At 47.4% G+C, this 23,065-nt stretch overlaps 1 protein-coding gene and 1 long non-coding RNA gene across 2 annotated transcripts; both read left to right on the forward strand.

The window, feature by feature from the left end:
- The first annotated feature begins 326 nt into the window (after positions 1 to 326).
- On the forward strand, positions 327 to 7,457 carry LOC126050522 (uncharacterized). The gene is made up of 3 exons (XR_007509574.1): positions 327 to 4,289; positions 4,575 to 4,741; positions 5,742 to 7,457. It is a non-coding gene; the product is annotated as an uncharacterized LOC126050522 (long non-coding RNA).
- Positions 7,458 to 8,415: 958 nt separating this feature from the next.
- On the forward strand, positions 8,416 to 20,917 carry INF2 (inverted formin 2). The gene is made up of 5 exons (XM_049828481.1): positions 8,416 to 10,797; positions 17,648 to 18,056; positions 19,411 to 19,526; positions 20,065 to 20,224; positions 20,880 to 20,917. The coding sequence occupies exons 2-5, from the start codon at positions 17,663 to 17,665 to the stop codon at positions 20,915 to 20,917; spliced, it is 708 nt and encodes a 235-aa protein (XP_049684438.1). The 5' UTR covers positions 8,416 to 10,797; positions 17,648 to 17,662.
- Positions 20,918 to 23,065: the final 2,148 nt, after the last annotated feature.

Below are 23,065 nucleotides of genomic sequence, written 5' to 3' on the forward strand. Positions count from 1 at the left end.
CTCATCCTCCCTTTTGCTCAATAGCTCTGCAACGATGAAGTGGCTTCTTGCAACACCAGCTGAATTCCAGAGCTTGGGGGCGGGGAAGGAGTGCTGGAATACACCGATCTTAGGAGAAATACCCCAAAATGGTGTTCACGGTCCTCCCTCCCCGTACCAGATCAGCATTGTGAACTGCACATCGTTTTTCTTGGATTCCTAAGACTGAGGAATTTCTCTGAGTAAACACGCTGCAGGCTGCAAAACACATCAGGCTCCCTGCCTGCCTCCAGACTGCTAGGAAACTTCTGGCCTAAGTCAGTTAAAAAGAAAAGTTGGAGTCAGCAGAGTTATAGTAAGGTTGCAATCGACCTACTGAACTTGCTCAGAATTTGGGCCATCTGGCCACTAACCTGATTTCTCTTCCATCCACTTAAGCTTGTTTTTCCGCCGTACAGAGGAGCGGTGGCTGCCAAAACTGGAGGGCGGGGGGTGGATTGCAGGAACCTATGAGGGTATGTGATTTTTTTGGTCCTGTTATAAGTTAATAATCCCATTCTTGGCTGTCATCCAAGAATTTTGCTTCAAAAATGCAAGCAGTGTACAAGACCCATTGTGTAAAAGATAATCTAAACGTAGGACTGGAAGGGACCTGGCAGGTCAGCAAATCTAAGCACTGAATGATATTACGCCTTATTGCATGCCACTGTAATTCATTTGTTCCTGATCTCCCAGGAAGGGGAAGTTTCAGAACTTTACTGAACTGTTAGAAAATTCTTTTTCCAATATATGGCTTTCTCTTATTTATATTTGCACTACGATTGCTTCGTTCTCCCAGTCTGATGCCTTTCTCTCTTACCAGTATAGAAATAGGAGTTGCATGCTCTTCTCTTTGCTGTGCAATGCCAGACAAGCTAGAACTTGCTGTCTGCTTTCATGAAGCAGGCTCCAGCTTCTGCTGATCCCTGGCAGTCCTGCAGTGGGCTTCTTACTCTCTGACTTCCCCGTGGATGAGCAGAGCTGCAAGGCTGAGAGGTCCATCTGGTGCCTCTCGTGCTTTGACACCTCTCCTAGAAATAAATACCTCACCTGGTAGGTACTGCAATTAACCTCCTCCCCGGGCTCCTCCTGTCCTGTGATGGGGGTGGGAGACTGGGATTTTCATCCCCAGGTGTCCGTCCGACTTTTGGGTTCTGCTGTCAGCTCTGATCTTATTCCAGCCCTCTTATTAATCCCATTTTTATTGCATATCCCGATGCTCTGTGCTGGTGCAGTATTCTCCCAGCTTTCTCTCGCTCGCTTTGTTGTGAAGGCAGATGTTAAGTAGCATGGGGTCTCCCTCGCTTTTGGTAGTGACCCCTGCCAAACTCAGACTGACCCTTTCTATGGGACTGGCTGTCCGATCCTTTTAGGTCTGTACCCTATTTATTACGAATTTTCATCTTTTGTGTCTTAACTCCTGGTTTCACTGAGCTGTGTAGCAAGTGGCTGCATTTCAAATGTGTTGGAAGCTGAACTCTACCCCTTTCTTGTGTGCCAGGTATGCCAGATAGGTTTCCCAGAGCAACTGAGTAGAAAATTGCTCTTATCAAAGCAAACTAAGTTGCATTTTGTCCTCCTTTCCCCTGCCATTTACTTCCATGTCTTCGATTATTCATTTTTTTTCTGCAACAATTATTCTGTGGATGAGGGATTTTTAATCCCACCATTATACCATAACCAGTCATGAGTAGAAGATGGGCGTAATTCGGCAGTGGGTAGCAGCATAATGCCATGGATTAGGCAGTGGACAATATTCACAGAGCTGCAAAAGTTGGGGGAACTTCAGACAAACTCAGTGCTCATATCTGAGCTCAGATTTAACTCCCAGTTGAATATCCTTGCTATTAAGATTTGCAATAAGGTCTATCAATAATGATTCAGAGGAAATACCACCCACTGAATCAACAAAGTCAACTCATAGGATCACACAGTGGCACTGAACAAATCCAGCTCTGCTCGGTGCAAAATACCGCAGTCGGTAGGTGCAAACACATCACAAGGAGTTACCCCTGTTCCATTTGTTAACATTGTACATTGCTTTTTATCTAACTAGGTGAAAAATAGCTAAATATTTTGCAGAAGCTAGATACAGCCCTGCAGTGTGATATCGCTGGTGTTCAGTGCAGGAGGGAGGCTGGAGAATGACTTCAAGCTTCTGGCCTAATATGTTATAATCCCTTTGGCATTATCCACCAAACTCAAGTTTATTCCAGTTTTTCTCAGCATTGCATGTGTAGCAGTTTATCATACAGTGTTTGTGAGCGTTGTGCTGCAGAGGCTGCCTTCATCTCCCAGTGGCCAGAAAAAGCACTGAGAGCACCAAGTGCTGCAACCGAGCGGGCAAACAATCTGTATTTTAATTATATTGAGAGCTCTTGGGTCCCATGCTGTCAACCGAGATGCTAAGACCAAATTGGGAGAAGGAAAAAAGTTACATCGAATTTTGAGCCCTGGCTTTCTCCTTCTAACGGAGGGTGGCATCGTGCTGGTAGGTCTGGTGTGGGGTTGTCATGGCACTCCGGTTGTTCCAGTTCTGCAGGCGTGCTGTACAAACTGAAGTGAAGCGCTAGATGGGAATGCTTCAAAAAAGGGTTCACTACATTTGTGTGACTTCTCAGTGCCACTCAGGATCCTCGTGAAGGGCAAGTATTGTCTAGTTCCTTTTTACTAAAAAAACCCAAAACAACTAGTGAGCAATGGCCAAGACTTATGCTTGTTACCAGATGTCATAAGTGGTAGACGACGAAGCCGATGGTATGGAACTGAATGTGGAAACAAATAGGAAGAGGGTGTGGGGAGCTCACGAGCCCCCGAGTCATAGCCCGGCATCTACAACGGTTGTTACACTTAAAAGTAAGTGGTTGTACGATGTGGCAGGTGAACATTTGTTGCTGTTTTGTCAACCTAGCCTTTCAGATCTGCGGAAAGCATCAGGAGAGGGTCTAATAGCGTGAGGTTTTTTCTGTTTGATCTAATGAACAGGTATTGCTCACAGATTCAGCTGTTTCTACTACTGTGATACCTGAGCTGACGTTTCAAAGTGCTGGGAATGCTGAAGCCACAGATCAATGAAAATCTTAAGCAAGCAATAGTGTTTGCAAAAAGCTCTGTAGCATTTGATGGTGTATTTCAAGGTGCTCTGAAAAAGCTACTGAGCTGATAAAAGAGACCAGGCAAAGCCAGAAGGATGACTGAAAGCCAGTGGATGAAGTCCTCATCCCAGCATTGGAGTCACTCAGCCGATTCCAAAATGTTTAAGTACCTTAAAAGCAGCAGCTCACTTCAGAAGGGACATTGCTCCAGCACTATGTCCAGTAAAAAAAGGAAAGGCAAATGAAGAACTGCCAAATTTTGTAGCTGGTAGGGTGCAATGTTGAACTTGGCATGGTTATAGTAGGTGTCACCAGGTGGTGCTATTTTGCATTGACTTCCCATTTGTTTTTCTTACCATGACCATTATTTTGCCTCGGCTGAGGTGTGTATGGTATTAATTAGGGGGAGTGTTTAAGGGCAGAGGAGGAATTTTCTCTTTGCATTGCTGCTCCATTAGAGTCTGTTGTGCAGGTCTCCTCAGTCAGTCCTTGGTGCTGGGAGGACTTTCCCAAAAGGGACACGAGAGAAACTCCCGTTGACAGGTTGCGTAGCTGCTCGCAGAGTACCCATAGGTTCAGTAACACTGATTTCTCCCCAGATCTGACTTGCAAAGCCTTCTGTTGCCTCTGCTGCTCCCAAGCTGATGGTTAATGCCGACACAGGACATCACTAATGGCAGCAGGCCACCTCGGGACTGCGTGGGTCTCTGCTTTTCCAGCTGGGAGAGCTGAGTCACGTTTTAACGAGCGAGGACAGCGGAGGAACTTGGAAATCACTCCAGGAAAGTGTGGGAAAGGAGGCACCCTGCAACCATAAAACCTCTACATTTAGTTGCAGTTTGAAATGGAAAATGTTGGTGATTTTGCCCTTGCAGAGGTCAGGTGAATTTGGGGACCCGCGGGTCTGCTCCGCTCCCGTCTGCCCGGGGAGTCGTGGCCGCCTGCCCCACCTGGCCGCCGGCAGGGCCGGTGCCACACGGGGAGACGTGCCAGCCCCGCCGCCGTCCCCGGGGCCGCACGGCGAGCGCGTCCCTTGCTGGAGACACAGCCTCTCCCCAGCCTGCGCCGGCAGGCGGAGGGGACGGAAGGAGGGAAGCGGCAGCGGCAGCAGAGCCCGTTTCCTCTCTCCAAATCGATGAATGAGGACGGCATCGTTTCTATTTATTTGTTACGTCGGTGAGCGGCTCTAGGAATAACTTTGTTACCCTCCGCTCTGTCAGTTAAATTGCATTATTTTTAATAAGACAGCTATCTCCGTCCTGCTTCTGTTGTGCTGGTTTCCCCTATCTGGGAGCTGTCTACTCCTCGTCTGTCCAGCTCTTCTGTTAAGTCGTTGCCCGGCGTTCACCGAAAGCAACGAGCTAAGCGTTAGCGTTCTTTTCTGACAGAGCCCCCCGGTGCAAACAGAAGTTCCCGTGGTACGAGGTAGCAGCTCTATGAGCAATGGTTTTCTTCCCACAGCCTGCCAAGAAACCAAGCCACGGCAAACCAGCTCTTTCCACCGCCTGGCCCAGATCGAGGTCCTTCACAGCCCTCCCCGCACCGTTGGGTTTGCACTGGCCCATCTCTTCCAGCCGTGCTGCTGCCCAACGCCGAGCTCACTCCCTCCGCTGCAGCGGGTCCCCCAGGTGCGCGGGGTGGCACCGGGGGGTTCTGGGGTCCGGCTTTGGGGTTTTGCCCCCCCACAGCTGTGGACCTTGGGCGGCTGCCTCTGCTGCGTCGGTTGTGTGAGTAAGCCTCCCTCCCGCTCCAGAAACAACCACAATCTCCTCCTTTGTGTGTTTCTAGCTCAGAAAAGGCTGATTCATTCTCTGAAGCAGATTAATTACTTCTGCTATTTAAAAAAAGAAAAAAGAAATCCTTTAGAGTTGGTCGGCTTAAGTTTCAGCTGCGTGTACAATGCAGTAAAGCAAACGCGCTCTGAGCCAGAGCAAAAAAGTTTGCATGGAAAAAGAGGCTGTGGGTTGCGACATTTACCTGGCACTTCAGCAGTGGGCTTTGCAATTCAGAAAGTCTTTGTGAACGTGTCTTGTTCTTGACTTACATGACAAGTGGTGCAAATTTGAGCCCGCCTTGAAGGTTAACAGGGGAACAAATATTTTTATTCCCTGATATGTTTTATAACTCGTTTCCCTTCTGGTTTTCATCATGCTGATGTGGCACCCGGCTCCCTGAGTAGCTTGCATCCGAAGCCTGGCTGAGCTGCTCCATCTCTTCCTCGGAACACTGCTTTCCAGCCTGCTTGGCTCTGCTCTCTTGTTTATGCGCTGATGGGCTGTAGTTCCACATTTCAGAACAAGCTGTCCAATATTCATGAGTTATTTTGTATTTACCCAGTCCTGAGGCTTCTTTTATAAGCCTGGGGATAAATTCTGGTTTTTGTTATTTCCATTACTGGAAATGGACTGAACTTCCATAACCATTACCAAGCCCTAAATCTGGCCTCTGTTTATCTAGAAGGAAGGTAGGGAAAAGGACTGTCACAGAGCTGAATTGATTTACAAATCTGTAATTCCCAAACCCCTGTTCTGATAACACTTGTAAGCAAGTGTTGGAGCAAGCCATATGTATAGGGATGAATCACTTATAAAATTATATCCTAATATTACTTTTATATTTATTTATCAGATAAATATAGTGATTTTCCACTTGAAGATCAATGACAGCCACATGCTCAGCTGGCATAAAGCACTGCAGCTCTCTGGACTACGCAAACCTGAGGATATGACTGAACAACTGATTTCTTTGTAAAGAAAAAACCCAGTATCAACTACTTGTTTCTAAAGTGATTTAAATTATTATGCAGGAAAAAATAAAATGTTGGTATAAGATATCCTGCATGTAAGTTAGAGCTATGTATAGTAAGGTCATTTCTCCCCAGCATGAGAATTTCCCATCATAAACCCCCAGCTGGTTGGGCCATATTAAAATCCCTTCACGTTCATTCCAAGGCTGAGTTAAAACTGGAAAGATAATATCTAGGAGGACAACTTTAGGTCTTCTCGAAGCAGCTGGACCAAGTACTGTAGCAAAGTGAAAGGTTAAGCTAGTCTATGTTCTAAGATTACTGCATTGTAACATAGGGACTTCAAACTTTTTCACCCAGCAGTAGAGACAATAGTCTGAAGGCATCTTTGGAGTGGATTAGTTTTGAAATCATGCTAAGCCACTCTTCTGCAAGAATTTATTTTAAACGGCTCAAATGCTTAATTTCTTGAATTGGCAGCTGAGCACGTTCTCTGGTTACTCTTAGTAACATTCATATTCAGACAAGCTTACAGGAAAGTACCTGGCAGTATCTGGGTCTGTTCTCCTTAACCCGAGGAATCCTGGCTATGGTCAGCCTTATCTGAACAAAAATGTTCAGGGTGTTTGCTCTTGGGCTCTTCACCAGGTGAGATACCAGCCACCATGATTCATCAGCGGTTGAATGGAAAAGCTGATCTCAATAGGAGGGAGTTGTGTTTGCAGCCTGTTTGGAAAAGAGCTGGGAAAATGCTGCTTTCTTATGTACCATTCTGGTGTCTCAGTAGCTTTTTTTCAGCAGAGACGTCTGTAAACATGAATATGGATCCAAGCATCTCTTTGGTTTAGTGGTGCCTACAACCCTTTCCCCTGTGGAGCTCCTGCATCATACTGTTTTTTAGGGAAGAGCTATTCCCTGCCTGAAGATCATCCTTGTGCAAGTGAGGCAGGTTTGTGCCTGTGCCAGAGAAGTATGGCTAAAACCTGCACAGGACCTGCCTGCCTCTCTCCCTCTGGGGCAGGGCTCAAGCGGTCTTTTTTCTGTAATTACAGCTTCTCACTGTTGCAGCACCGGCGTGTGCGCAAGGGAGCAGAGTTCAGCTGCCTCGGCAGCCTTCATCCTGGCAATTCCTAAGTGGTTCCCCTGCAGCCTTAGCACAGGTGTAATATATGTATGCAGGATAAATAAACTGAATAAATATCAGGCTCTTTCCTCAGCCTGTGCTTAGGAGCACGTACGTCCTTTAGAAACCTGTGCATGGGTCTGTGCCCTTTGCTCTGGGTAGAACTGCTGGTGCAGTTTGGGGTTTTGGCAAAAAACTTTGTCATCGCCTGTCCAAAGAAAGCACCGAGATCCCCATGGTTAATGGTTTAATCTCCCCGGCTGGAAGCACCCTCCCCAAAACAGGATGTTTTTTCGTTGCAGAAGCTTCCTACCGAAAGAGCTGTGGAGAAAATGTTTTGGATGTTTATAGTACATCGACCCCATTAAATACAAAGTTCCCGGAAATATGCATGTGCTGGCAGTAGCAGAGTCCTTTATTTTCATTATCTGAAGTATCCATCAGAGAAAGACTACTTCAGAACGAATTTTTTTTTTTTTTTCTTCTCCTTATAGCATCATCTAAAGTGAACATATTCAGCAGAAAAGCAGTCAGAGAGCTGGTCTGTGACAAGAGCACTGGACGGGTGTCCGTCTCCAAGGAGGGGAGAGCAATTCAGTAAGCGGGAGAGCAATTCAGTAAGCAGAAGAGCCAGCAGTCAGCTTTGTAGCTCCCATCTTGCTCCCACGACTTCCTGAGGATGCTCAGATGTCTCTGCTCCTCGAGGAGGGAGCGAACCCGCTGCTTTCACTGTGCTCTCCCAATGCCTGGGAAGGTCATCGCTAGCCCACCCCATCTGCTCCCCAGCAGCTCTTCTGGCATCTGCTGCTGTCCCTGTGGCACAGGGTCACGCTGCAAAGGCCAGACACCTTCCCTTCCTTGTGGGCAGGGGGAAGATTGGGCTCTCCCCCTAAATTTGCCTGTCTTCACCTGGCCAAACCCCCTTTCAGTGCCCTTTCAGCACTTTCTTTGACACTGGTCCTTCTAATGTGGAATTCAGTTCTCAGATGAATGAAGGAGTCTTGTTAATTATCCAGATTTTTTTCCCCGTACCCTAATTTTTCCCCTATAAACGTGTGGTTGTCTTCACCGGCTCTATAGGAGCCGCAGTACCCAACAAGGCAGTCGCAGAGATGGGGAGGCGAATATTACACCTGTAATTCTCAAATACTGGCTGTGCTGATGCTTAGTAATTTAGTAGCGGATGATACCAGGCATTTTAGGCAGGATCACCTAAAAAGAGCCATCGCAGCAGACCTCTGGCTAGCATCTCTCTCTGCCAGCCAGAAATGAGCTGAGTGTCTCCTTTCCAAAATCCTTGACACAACTTACAAGAAAAGCCACTGGCACAGGAGCCGATTTGTTGCATAAATGTAGAGCAGCAAGAAGACACTGATTGCTGTAATCAGGAATAATCTAATTCCTAAGGGCAAATTGGGTGTATTTATTTCTGTTTAATTGGATTCCTGCATTTTGCGGACCCGCCACATGTGCAGGGGAGCCACCATGCTGCCATCTGGAGGCAGAGCAATAGTGGAGCTGTAGAGGGTCTCAGCTCTTGTTTACCTAACGCGGGACTAAACTGTTAGTTCTTGATTTAATCTGCCTGACTTTGATGTAATTACTGTTCGGAGGACCACCAAATCATCTGCTAGAAAATCAGGGTGAAATTGGGCTGATTTGCTGGGGGAAAACCGTTAGTTCTCTCTCTGAAAGCAAAGTCGCTGGGACAGAAGCTCAGATGTGAGAGGATGGATCCATCAAAGGATTTATGCCCTTAACCCCCTACATTCTGGTGGTGTGGGGGCAAGCAGAAGCATCCATGTGTCCACAAGCTGCTCCCGCGCGGGCTGGCATCAGAGCGTGGCGAGGGTGCGGGCAGCTGCCTGCAGCGGCCAGGCAGGGCTGCGAATGCCTGGAAGAAGCACAAGTGATGCACGTGCTGGGAGCAGGAGCTGGGATCCAAACCCCCTCGTTTTTCTCAGCTATGGCCCATTGCTGCTGCTGTTCATGTGTTGTGGGACCCGCAGAGGGACACTGCAGCCCCAGAGCTGGTTTTTCTGCTTTTTAGCCCAATTTCTCTGCTTCTGTTTATTTTTTTTTTTTATGTGGAAGACGATGCAGCCTTTCTAAGAACACAAACCTTTCTGGCATATCTCACAGGTCCGGGCTTCAGATGAAACCTGATGGGAGCTGATAGCCCTTTAAATTTCTTCCGTGGTTGCGAGGACAGGAATTTGCAACATCAACAATCCTTTCTTTGCAGGAATTTTTCTTCTCTTAACCTTTTACATTTTCCCTAAAACCTGGTGTGATCCCTATCCTGCTCCCAAGAACTAGATTAGTGACTGACCTTTTGCGGACTTGCGGATTACACTTCAGGAGTGCACGTAACGCCAAGTGACATTCATTTGCTGTTGTAAAACCCATCATGAATTAACGTTTGTCTTGTATTGGATAAACACGCCCTCAGAGAGCTTCCTACAGCAGGATGGGGAGCTTTGCAGAGTCATTTCCCTGGGTATTGAATTGTTATGGTGAAACTTCCTTAATTAGAAAGCAAGTTCGTCTCTTAAGGGCTAGCTGAATTTGGACCAAAGGGCAGACAGATCAGTGTATTTCTAATATTGGTGGAGCTGTGCTCATGTACACAAGGGTTGAGTTTCCCCACTAAGGCAGGAAAGCTCTTGCTGTGGGCTCCAACTTTTGATCTAGGGAGTTCAATTCAGGGTAGAGACCTCACAGAGTAAGAAAAAAACGAGCATTTGAAGCCTAACAGCTACCCTGAGCCAGGCAGGAGGTCTCTGCTAAAATGGGCCATGTTGAAATATTCACAGTTTAATAATAACTGGCTTTCAGTTAACACCTCCCGAGAGGCTGAATGGATGCATTTTACAGCTGTGGCTCACAAACCAGTTTCCACGTGAAATCTCGATCAGAAAGGCACAGAGACATTTTCTGTTAAAAAGCTTTTAAAGTCTTCAGAGCCTGCTCAGCCCATAAAAGCTGGGCCGGACTGAAGCTTAGTGGGACCTTAGGGGTACCCCAGTGAGAGCAGGATTCCCGTCACCGAGCCCCTGCCCGGGGGACGCTGCCTGACCCTCTGACCCTTGCTTTGCCACCCTTCTCCCCACTGCCGATCCTGGGCTGGGCAGCCTTGGGTCAGACATCCTCATTATTTTAAGCTGTCCTGGCTCTCCCAGCATTTCAAAGACCTCTGAGATCTTGCAGTGTTTAAAACCCCGGCGCCACAAAGCCAGAAAACCCCGCGCAGCTGATGCAAGGTGCAAGGGGCTGTCCCTGCTGCCTGCCACCCCCACACTCTCCATCCCACCCACCCCGGCCATCCTTCTTTGGGGTTTTTTTGGGTGGGTTTTTTTTTTCCTTTCCTTTGCCAGATCATTTCCCTGCTTTGATCATTTCCCTGCTCTGAGTCACCCTGTGCCAGGACTGCTTTCTCGTGCTGGCGGACGGAGATGCGGCGCAAGCCTCCCTCCTTCCCAGCCCATGGGGAAGTGTCACCCTCCGAAGAGTGAATGAACGGGGTGAGAAATGATATGCAAATGCCTTCCCTGGAGGCTACAGAAAATTCACTTCCTTGCACCTTTCCGAAGACTGGTATTTACATACTATTAGATGCCGACATCCTGTTGAACTTTCTTAGAGCGTGTGATTTGCAGACACGCTCATTTGAGGATTTAGACTTTATTGACTGCAGGTTGCTTGGCAGAGAAGAAGAAAATGAGCTGGCTGGGGAAGTGAAGGCTCACACAGCCGGTCGAGAAGGACCCTTCTGTGCGAGAGAGACAAGGGAATAATTTGGCTTCAGCTCTGAGGTAGGAATTCTTCCCTCTACCTGTTTTCTCTGTCCTCTTGGCATCCTGTGGAGGTGTTTAAAAACAAACAAAAAAAAAGCAATAAAAGGTTTATGGTTCTCATAATATCTGTTTGTGTGACAGCTTCCTGCTGAGCGGGAGCTGGGAGAGTCTTAGAAAGTTACCACCACACTGTCCATGTTGCTGGGTAACAGTTTCTGCTTCTCACGTGACCCCCAAATCATAATAATCATAATAATTGCATCCCCAAATGCTGAATGATGCTGGAATCGCTGGTAGGTGGATGGGCTGCCTCCGTCTGAGCGTGTGGGTGCTGGAGCAGGGAGCGGGGGGCCCTCCAGACCCGCCTTACACCCCGTCAGGATATTCGTGGGATCCAGACCCAAGTCCCATTCCTTTCCGGCTGGGTCAGGGCACCTCGCTGGCTCCCGTGGGTCTGCTAATGACAGCGGGGATGAAGCTGTGGTGAGATCAGGGTGAAGCATTTGCAGCCCCATTTGCTGCAGTGTAGCTGGGAGCCGGCACCCTCTGCACGGGGCAGGTGCTGGCTACCACCCAGCATCCCTCCAACCCAAAATCCGCCGTGCCTCTGAACGCCAGTGGTAACATACAAGGATGCCGCAGGGCTCGTACCCACCGTGGAAAGCTTTTAAAATTGGTTCAGCTGATTTGGCACTCAAACAGATAGGGAAGGCTGGCACCTTGCTTCTGGCCAAGGTCTCTCCAGTTGGCCGTTCCCAAAGCGAAGGTCTGAGAGCTGCACCAGCCTGATTTAAACCTGGCTTCCCGGGTTAAGGTGAATTGGTTATTGAGTGTCTTCAGACAGCGTTACTGGTGTAACAAAGAGTGGTTTTAAACCCATTTAAAGCTAAGCTGGTGCAACCTTTAAATACAAATAAGGCTTTAGGTGCCACTGACGATCCTAACATAAACATCCTTGAGCATCAAACTTGAGCTGGATTTGCATGTAGTACCTATAGCAGCCTGATGATTTATTTACTTGTTTATTTACTGGCAAGGAAGCAGGCACCAGTGATTATATTTACCAGCATGGTTAATCCTGGTGTAACCCCACCACTGCCACTACATGTTGAATAGAACATTTACCCCTTGTGCAAGGCATCACACAATACCATAGCTTGTATTTGCCCAGCAGAGAGGAGCTGTGCAGGCACACAGCATCCTAATAGTGTTAGATGATGGGACTGAATCAGGACAACGTGTTTTTCCTTTCTTTGTAAAAGAATAAGCTATACTGGCAAATACATATGCCGGCATGGTCCTTTTTGTCTATGGACTGAAGTCCTTTTCTTGGAGTTCACTGCCAGAAGAAGCCCTTGCCAGCCCCGTGCCACCTCCAGCCAGCACGTGGATGGCACAGCTCCTGCCCGCTGGCCGCAGCGGGCTGCGTGTCCGTGCTCCCTCATTTGCTAAAGGCAAAACACTCCCCGTGACGGTGCGGTGCCTCTGAGGACACAGCCGACGCGGGCTGCTTTGCGAGAGCTCCTATTTGCCTCACACGGGGGCTGTGCCAAAGCAAAGCGTAGTGTGCCAGAGATTTCATGAACTTCTTCAGTAATGCCGAGCAAGATTAGGCCTCGTTCCAAGACCTTTTAATTTTTTAAGCATGAATGACTCATTCTGGCCTCTGATACTGGGGAGATCAAGAATACATAGATCTGGAGGCGACTGAGGCTACTGGCTATGGCAGAAAAAGGATGGAGCAGCAGTTGGTTTGCGTGCTGAGGCAGGGTCTGGTGAGCAAACCATGGTTTTTGTGTGCATGCCTCAATTTCCCACCATACCCTTACCATCAGCTCCCCTGGGAGACTGAGTATGCTGCCGGTTCCTACCAACACAAATGGGCCCACACCAAGGGGTCAGGTTGGTTTCTAAAATAGAAATTTTGAGTCCCCCCCAACACCTCTTTTGGTGCATGGGAAGATGATTTCATTAGCCTGTATGTACGCCAGCTGTTCAGAGGCTGCACAGGAAAACACAATAGTACAAATGAAAGCAAGAGGAGAGGAGGAACAAAACCCATCATGCTTCCTGAAGTGCTTTTGGAAAGCACAAAGCCAGGATGTTGTTTCTTTTTAGTGACTGAGTAGTCTGACATGTTGCAAAATACAAAGGCTCGGCATATTCCCAGCAGCAGAGTGGAAACTGGAACTATCCAGAAGCAAAACCTATCATTAGCAGTCAGCCAGGTAGAACGGGCTCCTGAGTGCCAGGAACTGGCATAGAAGGGAGGAGGGGCTGAGCAGCAAAAAAGAGCTTTTCTTAAGGGCCAGCGGTGTGCCCAAGCAGCCTTGTGGAGGGAAGCGGTTGGCTGTGAGGGCAGCACTTGGGGTCGGGATGCTCTCAGACTTCTTCAAAGGGCAGCAAGGAGCTGCTGTTCCCCCTCAGGCCCCCCTGTCCTGCAGCATGGGCAGTGGGTCTGCTCCCAAAAAATCAGAATGGTTTTGACCTGTAATTTTTCTCCCTTTTGTTTTCACTTGATCATATTTTGTTGCCCTGAGAAAGCTCTTCTGACATGTTCTCCCAGGTCCTTGCTGTGATCCATGTCATCCTGGAGGCATGTAATAATTTAGACTGAAAGCTGTGCTGTGCAGCTCTGTTCTCCACAGCATCACAGGATGGAGAAAGTATTGATGTGCCCTGATTTATCTCCCACAGATGTCATCTCCCTAGGAGCTGACTTGAAGGACAGAGGGGCACAGAACATTGAATCTGGGAAGCACCTGATTCAAAAAGAAAGGAGGAGGAAATTTTATGAACTGGGTTGGATGGATGCAGGGAACATCACAGCTTTGCAAACCCAATGATCTGGAAAGATAGCACCACAAACCACAATGTTGCTGTAGCCGGGTACAAGCGGACAAGCCTTTATGATGCCTTTATGTTTCTCAAAGGAATCTCTTCAAATTAAGAGTATTTTTGCATTGATGCTTCTTTAGTTGTCATTCCCCATCAGGCCTAACCCACCTCTGAGGGTGAGAAGCAAGATGAGGGGAGGGTTGCACGTATCACGGTGAACGTTGTGGGCTGTGGGTGTCCCCACGGCAGCAAGCACAAGGTGCTCCATCAGGATGTGCCCTAGGGAGCAGCACCCAGCACCGATGCCAAGCGCGATGGGAGGGCAGACCACGGGTGCTGCAGGCACAGTCGGACACAGAGGCTGGGGACATTGCTTCCACCATCGCAGCCTCCTCTATGGCCTGGGCAGCAAAAAGCAAAGGTCCCCATGCCCTTCTACTGGCAGGTGGAGAGACGTATTCAGCCTTTCAAGTCTAGCGCCTTGTCTCGTTTTGTCAGGGGACTTTCATTCCCTCAGCCAGCACAGTCTAAATGGCCTCTGTGAGACAGCCAGACAGATGCATTCCATTTTAATCCCTTATCTGTCTCACTCTGCTGAGATCATTTACCTGCTAATAAGCTCCTGTGGTCAGAGATAAAAGGCAAAACTACCAGCCCTTTAAGGATGATGCTTTGCAACACTGTGCTTCACGGAAAATATGGAAAGATGTTGCATTCATAATATATCACTCATATCTGTGTTTGTAAACAGATTTATCACACCATCTGCAGAATTGTACTGCAGTCTCCTCCATATTTATTTCCTTTCCATTTATATAGTACAGCTCCTATTTATTTTATTCCCTTTTTACGGTTAGATACATTAGCCATCTTCTTTTCTTCCCTACAGAAGAAGTGCACTCTCTGTGGGGAAGAGTATTTAATCAATCCAATTTGTTCAGCTTAGTCCATAAAAACACAAGCCAGTACTGTTTGGAGAGGTACCTGCCTGGGTTTGTTTCTCATCTCTTCACATCTGTGCAGAGCAGGTGGGGAGGAAAGGATAATTCAGAACAAATCCATGGGTAAACAGGATGCTCTGTCAGTATTTCCTTTCTGCTCTTGCACTGGTTGAGTGTAATTTTCAGAAATCAGCTAAGCCTAAGGTCAATAATGCTATTATAATCTCTCTGACCTTCTGTAGCTGATACGATATCTAATGAAGTATTTCTACAACTGGGAGCAAAAAGCCAGCCTGCTTTGTTATCCAGTTTGAAAAGAAACCTTTAGTCACACGCAAATGAAAAAAGTGATTCGCTGAGCATAAAAAGAAGTCACACTGAGAGAAAGGGAAGCTTGTGGTCGGCAGCCACTTCTGCAGCCCCTCGGCTGAGCAGCACGAGCCCCGGCACAGCTCCAGGCAGGGCAGAGCCCGGGCACGAGCCGGGGGGACCGTCCTCCTCCAACGGCTGCTCCTGCAGCGGGACCACGAGGCTCTTCCATCCACACAAGGCCCAAAACCAGATTCTTCTGCTTGGGGCACCCTTTCACTTGGGGGAGAGGAAAGAGTCTGGGTTACAGCAGAGCCAAGAGGAGGGACGGGTCCCAGCCAGTGAGCCAGGGCTTGGCCACCGCTGCCAGCGCTGGGGCTTGTGCCCATCCCCTGTGCAGAAGTAGAAAATCCAGGACAGTCGGTTCCTCCTCCCGGGCGGGAGGCTGAGGGACCTCGGGTCTTTGTGGAAGCCACCGAAGGACGGGGCTGGGCAGGATGAGCTGTGCTGCACCCTGGACGGATGGTCCTCAGCACTGCCCCACGCTGAAAGTCTGGCCTTGACCCCAGGCACTGGAAGAGGACTACTGGGCTCGATGCACAGCACGGGGAAGGATTTGACCGCAGCTCCTTAGGAGCACCACTTCAGCCCCATGACTGTAAATTTGCTGTGGGGAGAGGTGTAGGACACGGACCCATAGCCAGGGCTGTGACCCTGGGGGCAGGACACTTTTGCTCCTCTCCCTCTGGGGAGGGAGGATTTCTTTTCTTTGCATTGAGCCTAACCCAAAATCCTGGGCTTCGGTACAGAGGAGTGACTGGGGGTGACTAACTCCAACAAGAATTTTACCAAGAATGAGTCAGGGCTCTGGGCTGCAGACAGTGATGACAAATCTCAGAAATTCAAGCCTGTACTTTGGCAGGAGGGATTGCCGTTTGGGTTTTGGGGGTTTTTATATGGTCCTTTTTATGATTTTTTCAGCTGTACAGTGTGTTCTCAGATGGTATATTTGCAACTTCATGTTTTTCAATCGTGACCATCATTTTTTCAGATAACAGAACAGTGAACAACTGGGCGCTTGGCCAGCTCTTTCCCCACTGAAGCAAAGGGAAACTCTGCAAGAGGGTTCCTCCAGAGCTTTCTAAAAGAATTTTCTGTGACCGCATCCCGCTAACTCCCCCACCTTCTGACCCTTACTCAACATAGCCGTGGATGCTGTGAGCTGAATGCCCCTGCCAGAGAGTCCCACCATCACCTTTTCCCATGAGAATTGTTCGGGATCTCTCAAATATCCCACCCCATCACACTTTGCATCTTTCCAAGAGGCATGTTTAGGCCTATAATATCATGCCTGCCACAGATTGGTGAGCAAACTTTTTGGCTGTGTATTTGCCAAGGGGTGACTGCCAAAATGAAACTTTTGGGTAAACCAGAAGCCATGTGGCTCTGCTGCGGCGAAGCAGCCAGGACCTTTCCTCAACAGTGCAGTCCCCAGGAAAAATCACAAGGCAGGCTTTAAAATAACAAGATTATTTCCAACCATTGTAAATGGTCCATCTTTTATCTTGGCTTTCTGGCAAATAAAACCTTTCAGAGATGTCTCAGTTTAGATTTTTCAAGCCTTTTCCTGACACGCTGCAGGGCTAGAAACCCTTGTGCTGTAGCTGGTAAGGGAAAGAGAGACTCTCCTATAACTCCTTCAATCCTGCAGGAGCTGGGGTTTGGGAGCCAACTGGCCCCCAGGTTATTTTGAGCCCCGTGTGGGCCCAGGGAAGCATTGGTCCCAGTGGCGTGGCAGGGAGGGGAGCTAGCGTTAGTGGCTGGCTTTGGGTCCAGCAGGTTTATTCCCCTTTTGTGAGACAAACTGTCCTCTCTGGGAGCAATTCAGCTTTAAACCGATTGCATTCAGCTTTGTAAAGGCCTTGCATTGTACAATTTAATCACTGTGGGACTGAAAAATAATAATCCTGCCTAAAACCAGAAAATTTGGCTTTGCTATTTCTCTGTGCTGAATCAGCTCCTCACTCTCCTTGCTGCTAACAGCATGGCAGAGACAGGCCATGTCCTCCAGAGAGACGGGCCTTGAAGAGGTGCTCTGCATCTCCAAAAAGGCGCGCTGCTGTTTCCATAGCCTCCCGCTGCTGCCCCTTCGCTTGCAACCTGTCAGGCTCTCACATTATCACACACAAGCAGCACGTTTTGCAAACATATTTACTATTACAGCAGACAGGAAAAGATTAAGCGAGTGTTATAAAACTAACCTCCGCATCAGTCAAAAGAAACAAAAGCAAAAAAATAACAACGTAATCAGATGCTCTTATGAGCAGGGTATGCTCAAAATTACTTCTCCATCTCATTACAAATGCTTAGAAACTGCACAGCCTCTCCAGTGCAGTGAGATTTTAAACTGGATAATGGGCATATGTAGCTCAGAGCTGTTAATGCCACTTCCAACCTTATCCTTTTGCTGCATGAAAATAGGTAGTGGCTATTGACTGGTGTAAATTGGCTACTTTTAAAGCTGCATTTGCTGGCTTAGATGTGCTAAGAGTCTCTCTACAGTTTTCAGGGCCTGAATGTAATGTGTGTGGTTAAGGAGGGGATATATTGAGTTTCTTCAGCAGAGGACTGGTTCCAGTGTGTGCCCTACATGCTGGAGAGCTGGGGACCTGCTGCAGTTGAGCTTTACATCCCAGTTACTAAGAGAAAAAACAGGGCTGCTGGACGGTTGTTCGTCAGTCCAGGCAAGCTTCTCACTTTGTCTTTTCATTTTCTTTCAGGACAAACTGTTCACGATGTCAATCAAAAAGGAAGGTGCCCACAAGAAGTGGGCTGCCCTGAAGGAGAAACTCGGACCCCAGGAGACTGACCAGTCAGAGGCCAACCTGGAAAATGCAGAGCCAGAGCTGTGCATCCGTCTCCTGCAAATGCCATCAGTGGTAAACTACTCTGGGCTGAAGAAGCGGCTGGAGAACAGCGATGATGTCTGGATGGTCCAGTTCCTGGAGCTGTGCGGGCTGGACCTCCTGCTGGAGGCCCTGGACAGGCTGTCTGGGCGAGGAGTGGCCAGGATTTCTGATGCCTTGCTTCAGCTCACTTGCATTAACTGTGTGCGAGCGGTCATGAACTCCCACAAAGGCATCGAATACATTGTGAGCAATGAGGGCTACGTTAGAAAACTCTTCCAAGGTGAGAAGACATCTTCCCGCTTCATCCATCAATGTGGCATGGGGGCAGGACTTTCCTGTTGCTTGTCCTCCTGCCTCACACCAGGCTTCTTGCAAATTGTTGGTCGCAACTGATTAATGAGGTTGCTTTCTTCTTTAAAATAATACTGCTTTGAAATGACATTGCCTTTACCACTCAATGCTATTTCCACACAAATATCTTCATAGTTTACTGAGAAGCCAGGGATAAACCCAGCCTTAGCTGTTCGCAGGCATGAGAAGTCCTCGACCCTTCAGCTGTCAGCAGACATTTGCTATTTAGTCTTTGGGAGCCCCAAGGGCAGAGGGAGAGGGATTGAAAGGGTGTGGAGACTTGTAGCCTGTAAGAGGAGGGAAGGTGGCATGGTTTAGACTCAGGAGAGCACGTTCTCTGCGCTGCTCAGTCTGTTCCGTCTAGAAGATGGTAGGTAATATCACTCACTTTCTGCTGCCATTCACTTGGCTTGTCATTAGGTATGAAACTTCGTCAGGGCATCTCCTAGGACTTATTGTACACCACTTAATGATGGTGGTGCTGGGAGGATAATTTCTGTGCTACTTCACAGAGCTGAGATCACCGGTGTGCCCAGAAACCCTTATTAATAATTATTTAAAACACATTTAGTCTGAAAGCTAGCTTGCCCCCCTCTTCAGTTTTGAAGTCCTCTTTCTTCCTCTCCACCCTGTATTTTCTTAACTAGTGTGAAATACAGAGCTGGCATTTTTGTGCTGTGAAAAACAGGCCGGTACCCTGGGCTTTTCAGTGGTCAAGCTTCTTTGTGCGCTAATAAAGGAAAAATAAGATGGTCTAATCCACTCCTCCCAACTCCCGGGGCTCACAGAGAAAGAGTAGTGGAAAAAAGAGAATACGTGGGGACTGGTTAGAACAATTGGCCTACTTGATATGCATATGGGGTGTTTCTGCACTAAAAATAAGACTCATTAATTGAAGAAAATGGTTCATCTGCTGTTCTAGAAAATACCCATATGTGAAAATGGGAAATAAAATGTGCGATTGCGAGTGCTGAGATCTTGGCTGCTGTTGCAGTGCACCACTGGTACATGGAAAAAATGAACACCTACAAGCAGCACCAAAATGCCAATAGGGTACTTGAACTAGCATTTACTGTTCCCAATAGAAGTTACTACCAGATATTGCTATTGGGATGGAATATCTATAAATTGAGATTTTTTTCTTCCCATCTTCCACATTCTGGCTCCACTCCTTCAATCTGTTTTTCTACCACTGGTCATAAGCCATGTAGCAGAAGACACTGAGATTCAGAACATTAATGTCATTATAAATTCTTTTTTGTTTTGTTTTGTTTTCCCTCCAGCACTTGACACAACTAATGTCATGGTCAAAAAGCAAGTGTTTGAGCTCCTGGCTGCACTGTGCATTTACTCATCAGATGGCCATGCTTTGGCTTTGGATGCCCTGGACCATTACAAGGCAAGTGTTGGGCTGCAGCAGGGGTACGGCTCTGCTCTGATCCATGCAGGTAGATCTATGTACCACAGAAAAGCGATAGGAATTCAGGCCATTTTGCATCATTTTGGTAAGAGAGGCAGGGATTTATAAGGTGAAAACTGGAGGAAATTTGGCCTGGTCAGGATAAGTCCATGGTGCTGCTCTGTGACTTGTCTGGACAGATGACTGCCAACCACAAGATCCCTTTTGGCAGGAAAAGCACTACCAGATTAGCAAAATAGATAATGCCACATCCATGGGTTTCATTGGCCACAAGCCCAGGTAGGTGCATCAGTTATCAGAAAGCATAAAGGGGTCCAAGAGGAGTTTCACTGACTTTCTCTGCTGACCAGACCCCGCTCCATGATGGAGGAGGGCTGCTTTTATCTGTATCTTCCTGCCTTGCGCACAGTGGGATAAACTGAGAGGTTTTAGATGCTAATTCCATCTGAGAGCCTGCACCAAAGTGGTAGATGTTTCTGAACTGTCTGAGCAGAAATTTCACTTGTGTTATTAACAGAGTGCGAAGAACCAGCAGTATCGATTCAGCGTCATAATGAACGAGCTCTCCAACACAGATAACGTGCCATACATGGTGACACTGCTGAGTGCCATCAATGCCATCATACTGGGTAAAGAAGAGCTAAGAACAAGGACACAAATCAGAAACGAGTTCATAGGTAAGGATGTTCGTTGCACCTAACTTTCTCTGGAGAAAATCAGTTGCCAAGCAGGTTTATTTTCAGATGTATCCATAAGGTGACTAAAGAGGGCTGGGGAGCAAAACTGCAAATATTAAAGGCAGACTCCTTTCTTTTTTTTTTGTCTTTTGATCTCTATGTACTTCAACAACCTTTCTGTAAACAGATTTTTTAGACCTTGCTGCTTTCCAATATCTTCGATCTTTTCTGGAATCCCAGCTTCTTCAACACATTTCTATAACCAACCATCTTATGTAGCCCCATTTCTATATGTTACAGCTTCTCATAAGAGTACATAAGGTTTCTTCACCCTGTGTGTACTCAGCTGAGCCACTGAAGCTGCCCTGTGAGTCAGAAATACTTTCCAACTGCTTGAATACCAGGATCCTACGTACCGTTGTTAGGATTCACCTCACATAATGTGCACATCTGAGCTGGTGAGCTTGGGCTCCATTTCTCTCTGTGGAGAGCAAGGGACATTTGACAGCACCGTTCATCTGACTGATCCATCTGAAGATATTTTCACTTTTTCTCTCTGCAAAAAGTGTTTATGAGCATAACATTATATAAAGATCATAACACATCAGTACCAAGTAGGTCATAATGCCAATATATCTATTTTTTGTTCTCCCAGGGCTTCAGCTATTGGATATTTTAGACAAGCTAAGGTAAGGATCACTGTTTAAATTTTCTTTTATAAATGAAATTCACAGTAACGCAGCTATGGAAACTTAATCAGCCTTCAGCTGTGTGAAGTGAAGTGTACCCGTGTGGAGCGGACCATGCTTTTGTGCACCCATTACACAGGAACCGGAGGCATTAGGCCAGTGTTAAGATGCTCTTGCCAACCACGGTGTCACAGGGACAGCTGTTGGCACAGATGGCATTGACAAAGGCTCTGAGCACAGATGGAGCAAGGCTCAGCAACGTCCTCATTGAGGCTGCGTTTCAGACTGAACCTGAAGTGATGCTGTGGGCTCCCTGAGCAGCTTGCTATATTCAAAACGCCTTCACTGCTTGTGTTGGTCCCAGAAGCATCCAGCTAAAACAATTTACTAATGCATATCTGGACATACCTATCTTCACAGTTTCTTACTTTAAAAATGATGTTGTGTCAGAAACACCCATGATGAATTCTAGAATGCATTATATGTGAGTTGCAGTTATCCACATAACTGGAATTGCTCTGTCCAACCCCATAAAAATTAGAGAAGAGAAGATCTTGCAATAGTGCCAGCTAGCAAGGGTGGAGTTCCTGCACTGAGTGGTCTCAAGAATGCTGAAAAAGTTGGCTTTAGAGTATTCAGGGGTTTTTTAATCCAGTTTTGAGTAACAGAGAAGGAAGTTTTTTGAACAGAAACATCACTGGAATATTTTCAATTTGTCTTGACTTTAAAAAAAAAAAAAAGAAGAAGGTGGCCCAGTTTCAAAAGGTGGAAATGCCACTCTGTTGTTACAGTTCCAAGAAGCCCATACAAAGCATACACTGGCCCAGGCTATGCCATGAAAAGTCCCATTCATTTGCATGTCTTGACTGTAGAAAGAGGTACATTCAGTTCAAGAAAGGACACACTGATGGCATTTGATCCTTTATAAATAAGGTAGAGTTGGGTACTTTGAACACCGACTGGCCGAGTCTGAGAGGCAAAGAGATAAAAGCCATTTAAACAAAAACAATCATCTGAAAATCAGTGAAGGGCTCTCCAGTGAAAATGAATGCTGTAATATTGCAGAGACATAGAGGAGGAGGATCTGCTTATCCAGTGTGATACATTTGAGGAGTTCAAGATAGAAGATGATGAGGAATTATTAAAGATATGTGATGGGATAAACATGAACGATCATCATGAGGTCTTTTCATCTCTCTTCAATAAAGTAAGTAGGCCCTCACATGGGGTGCAAAGTCATGCAATGGCAAAGTTAACACCCTTTGCTTGGAACCGGTCTTGCTGTGATGGAAAGCTGCCCTGTCTTCCAGGTGAGCCGCACTCCGGTCTCCATCCAGCTGCTGTCCATCCTCCAGAGTCTGCTGCACTTGGAACCATCTCATCACTCCAGCCTCCTGCTGTGGGAGTCCTTGGACGCGGTAGTGAACAGAGCCCTTTTGCTTGCAAATGACAGTAAGAATGACGTATCCATCCAGCCTTGCACTCTCCTCTTGTTTTCCCTTGTCCCATCCACTGCCCCCAGAAGTCCTTCCCAAATGCACAGAAAATAATCTATGGGACTTGCTAAGAGCTGAACAGAAGCTGGGACAAAGCTACACCTCCTGCATAGGGTCAAGTCTTGATGCGAAGCCCCAGCCATATGGATGCCAGTGAGAGCTGGCCATATTTAGCAGTGGGCTCAGGATTCACGGTCTTGCTTTGATCCTTAAGCCCTGAGCTTTGGCTCATGGGACTCAGTGGGAATCTGTCCTCATTGGCATCCTGCCACTGGTGCTGGCTAGTCTTACTGGCAGGCATGCTCAAAACAGTGTTTGTGGTCCAGGACCATGGGAAGGAAATTGCCCAGAAGCTAAAAGTGCATTTGTGTAAAGTGACATTAGGGAGTGGGCAAAGTGACACCAGGGAGTGGGCTCAGTGACACCAGGGAGTGGGCTCTGTGGCTCCAGATCTGCTGCTTGGTGAAGGTTGAATAGCATGAACCAACCTTTCGGCCCCATCCACTTCTCTGACCCCAACTCATGTCTCTAGTCCAGGGGAACACAGTTGAAGAAGTCATTGAGAGGCTGCTATCTATCAAGAAACATCCAAACAAGCAAAAACGAGCCGAAAACCGGCTGTCCGGGAGTGCAAATGGAGGCATCCAGGCTGAGCT

Source organism: Accipiter gentilis, chromosome 25 (assembly GCF_929443795.1).
Source record: "Accipiter gentilis chromosome 25, bAccGen1.1, whole genome shotgun sequence".
NCBI classification, from domain to species: Eukaryota; Metazoa; Chordata; class Aves; order Accipitriformes; family Accipitridae; genus Astur; species Astur gentilis.

Bases quoted from the DNA above. Each gene is read 5' to 3' on its own strand.
- INF2 (XM_049828481.1), top strand. From the start codon at position 17,663: ATGTCAATCAAAAAGGAAGGTGCCCACAAGAAGTGGGCTGCCCTGAAG. The intron at 19,527-20,064 runs GCAAGTGTTGGG...TGTTATTAACAG, and splicing joins ATGCCCTGGACCATTACAAG to AGTGCGAAGAACCAGCAGTA. The intron at 20,225-20,879 runs GTAAGGATGTTC...TTGTTCTCCCAG, and splicing joins AATCAGAAACGAGTTCATAG to GGCTTCAGCTATTGGATATT.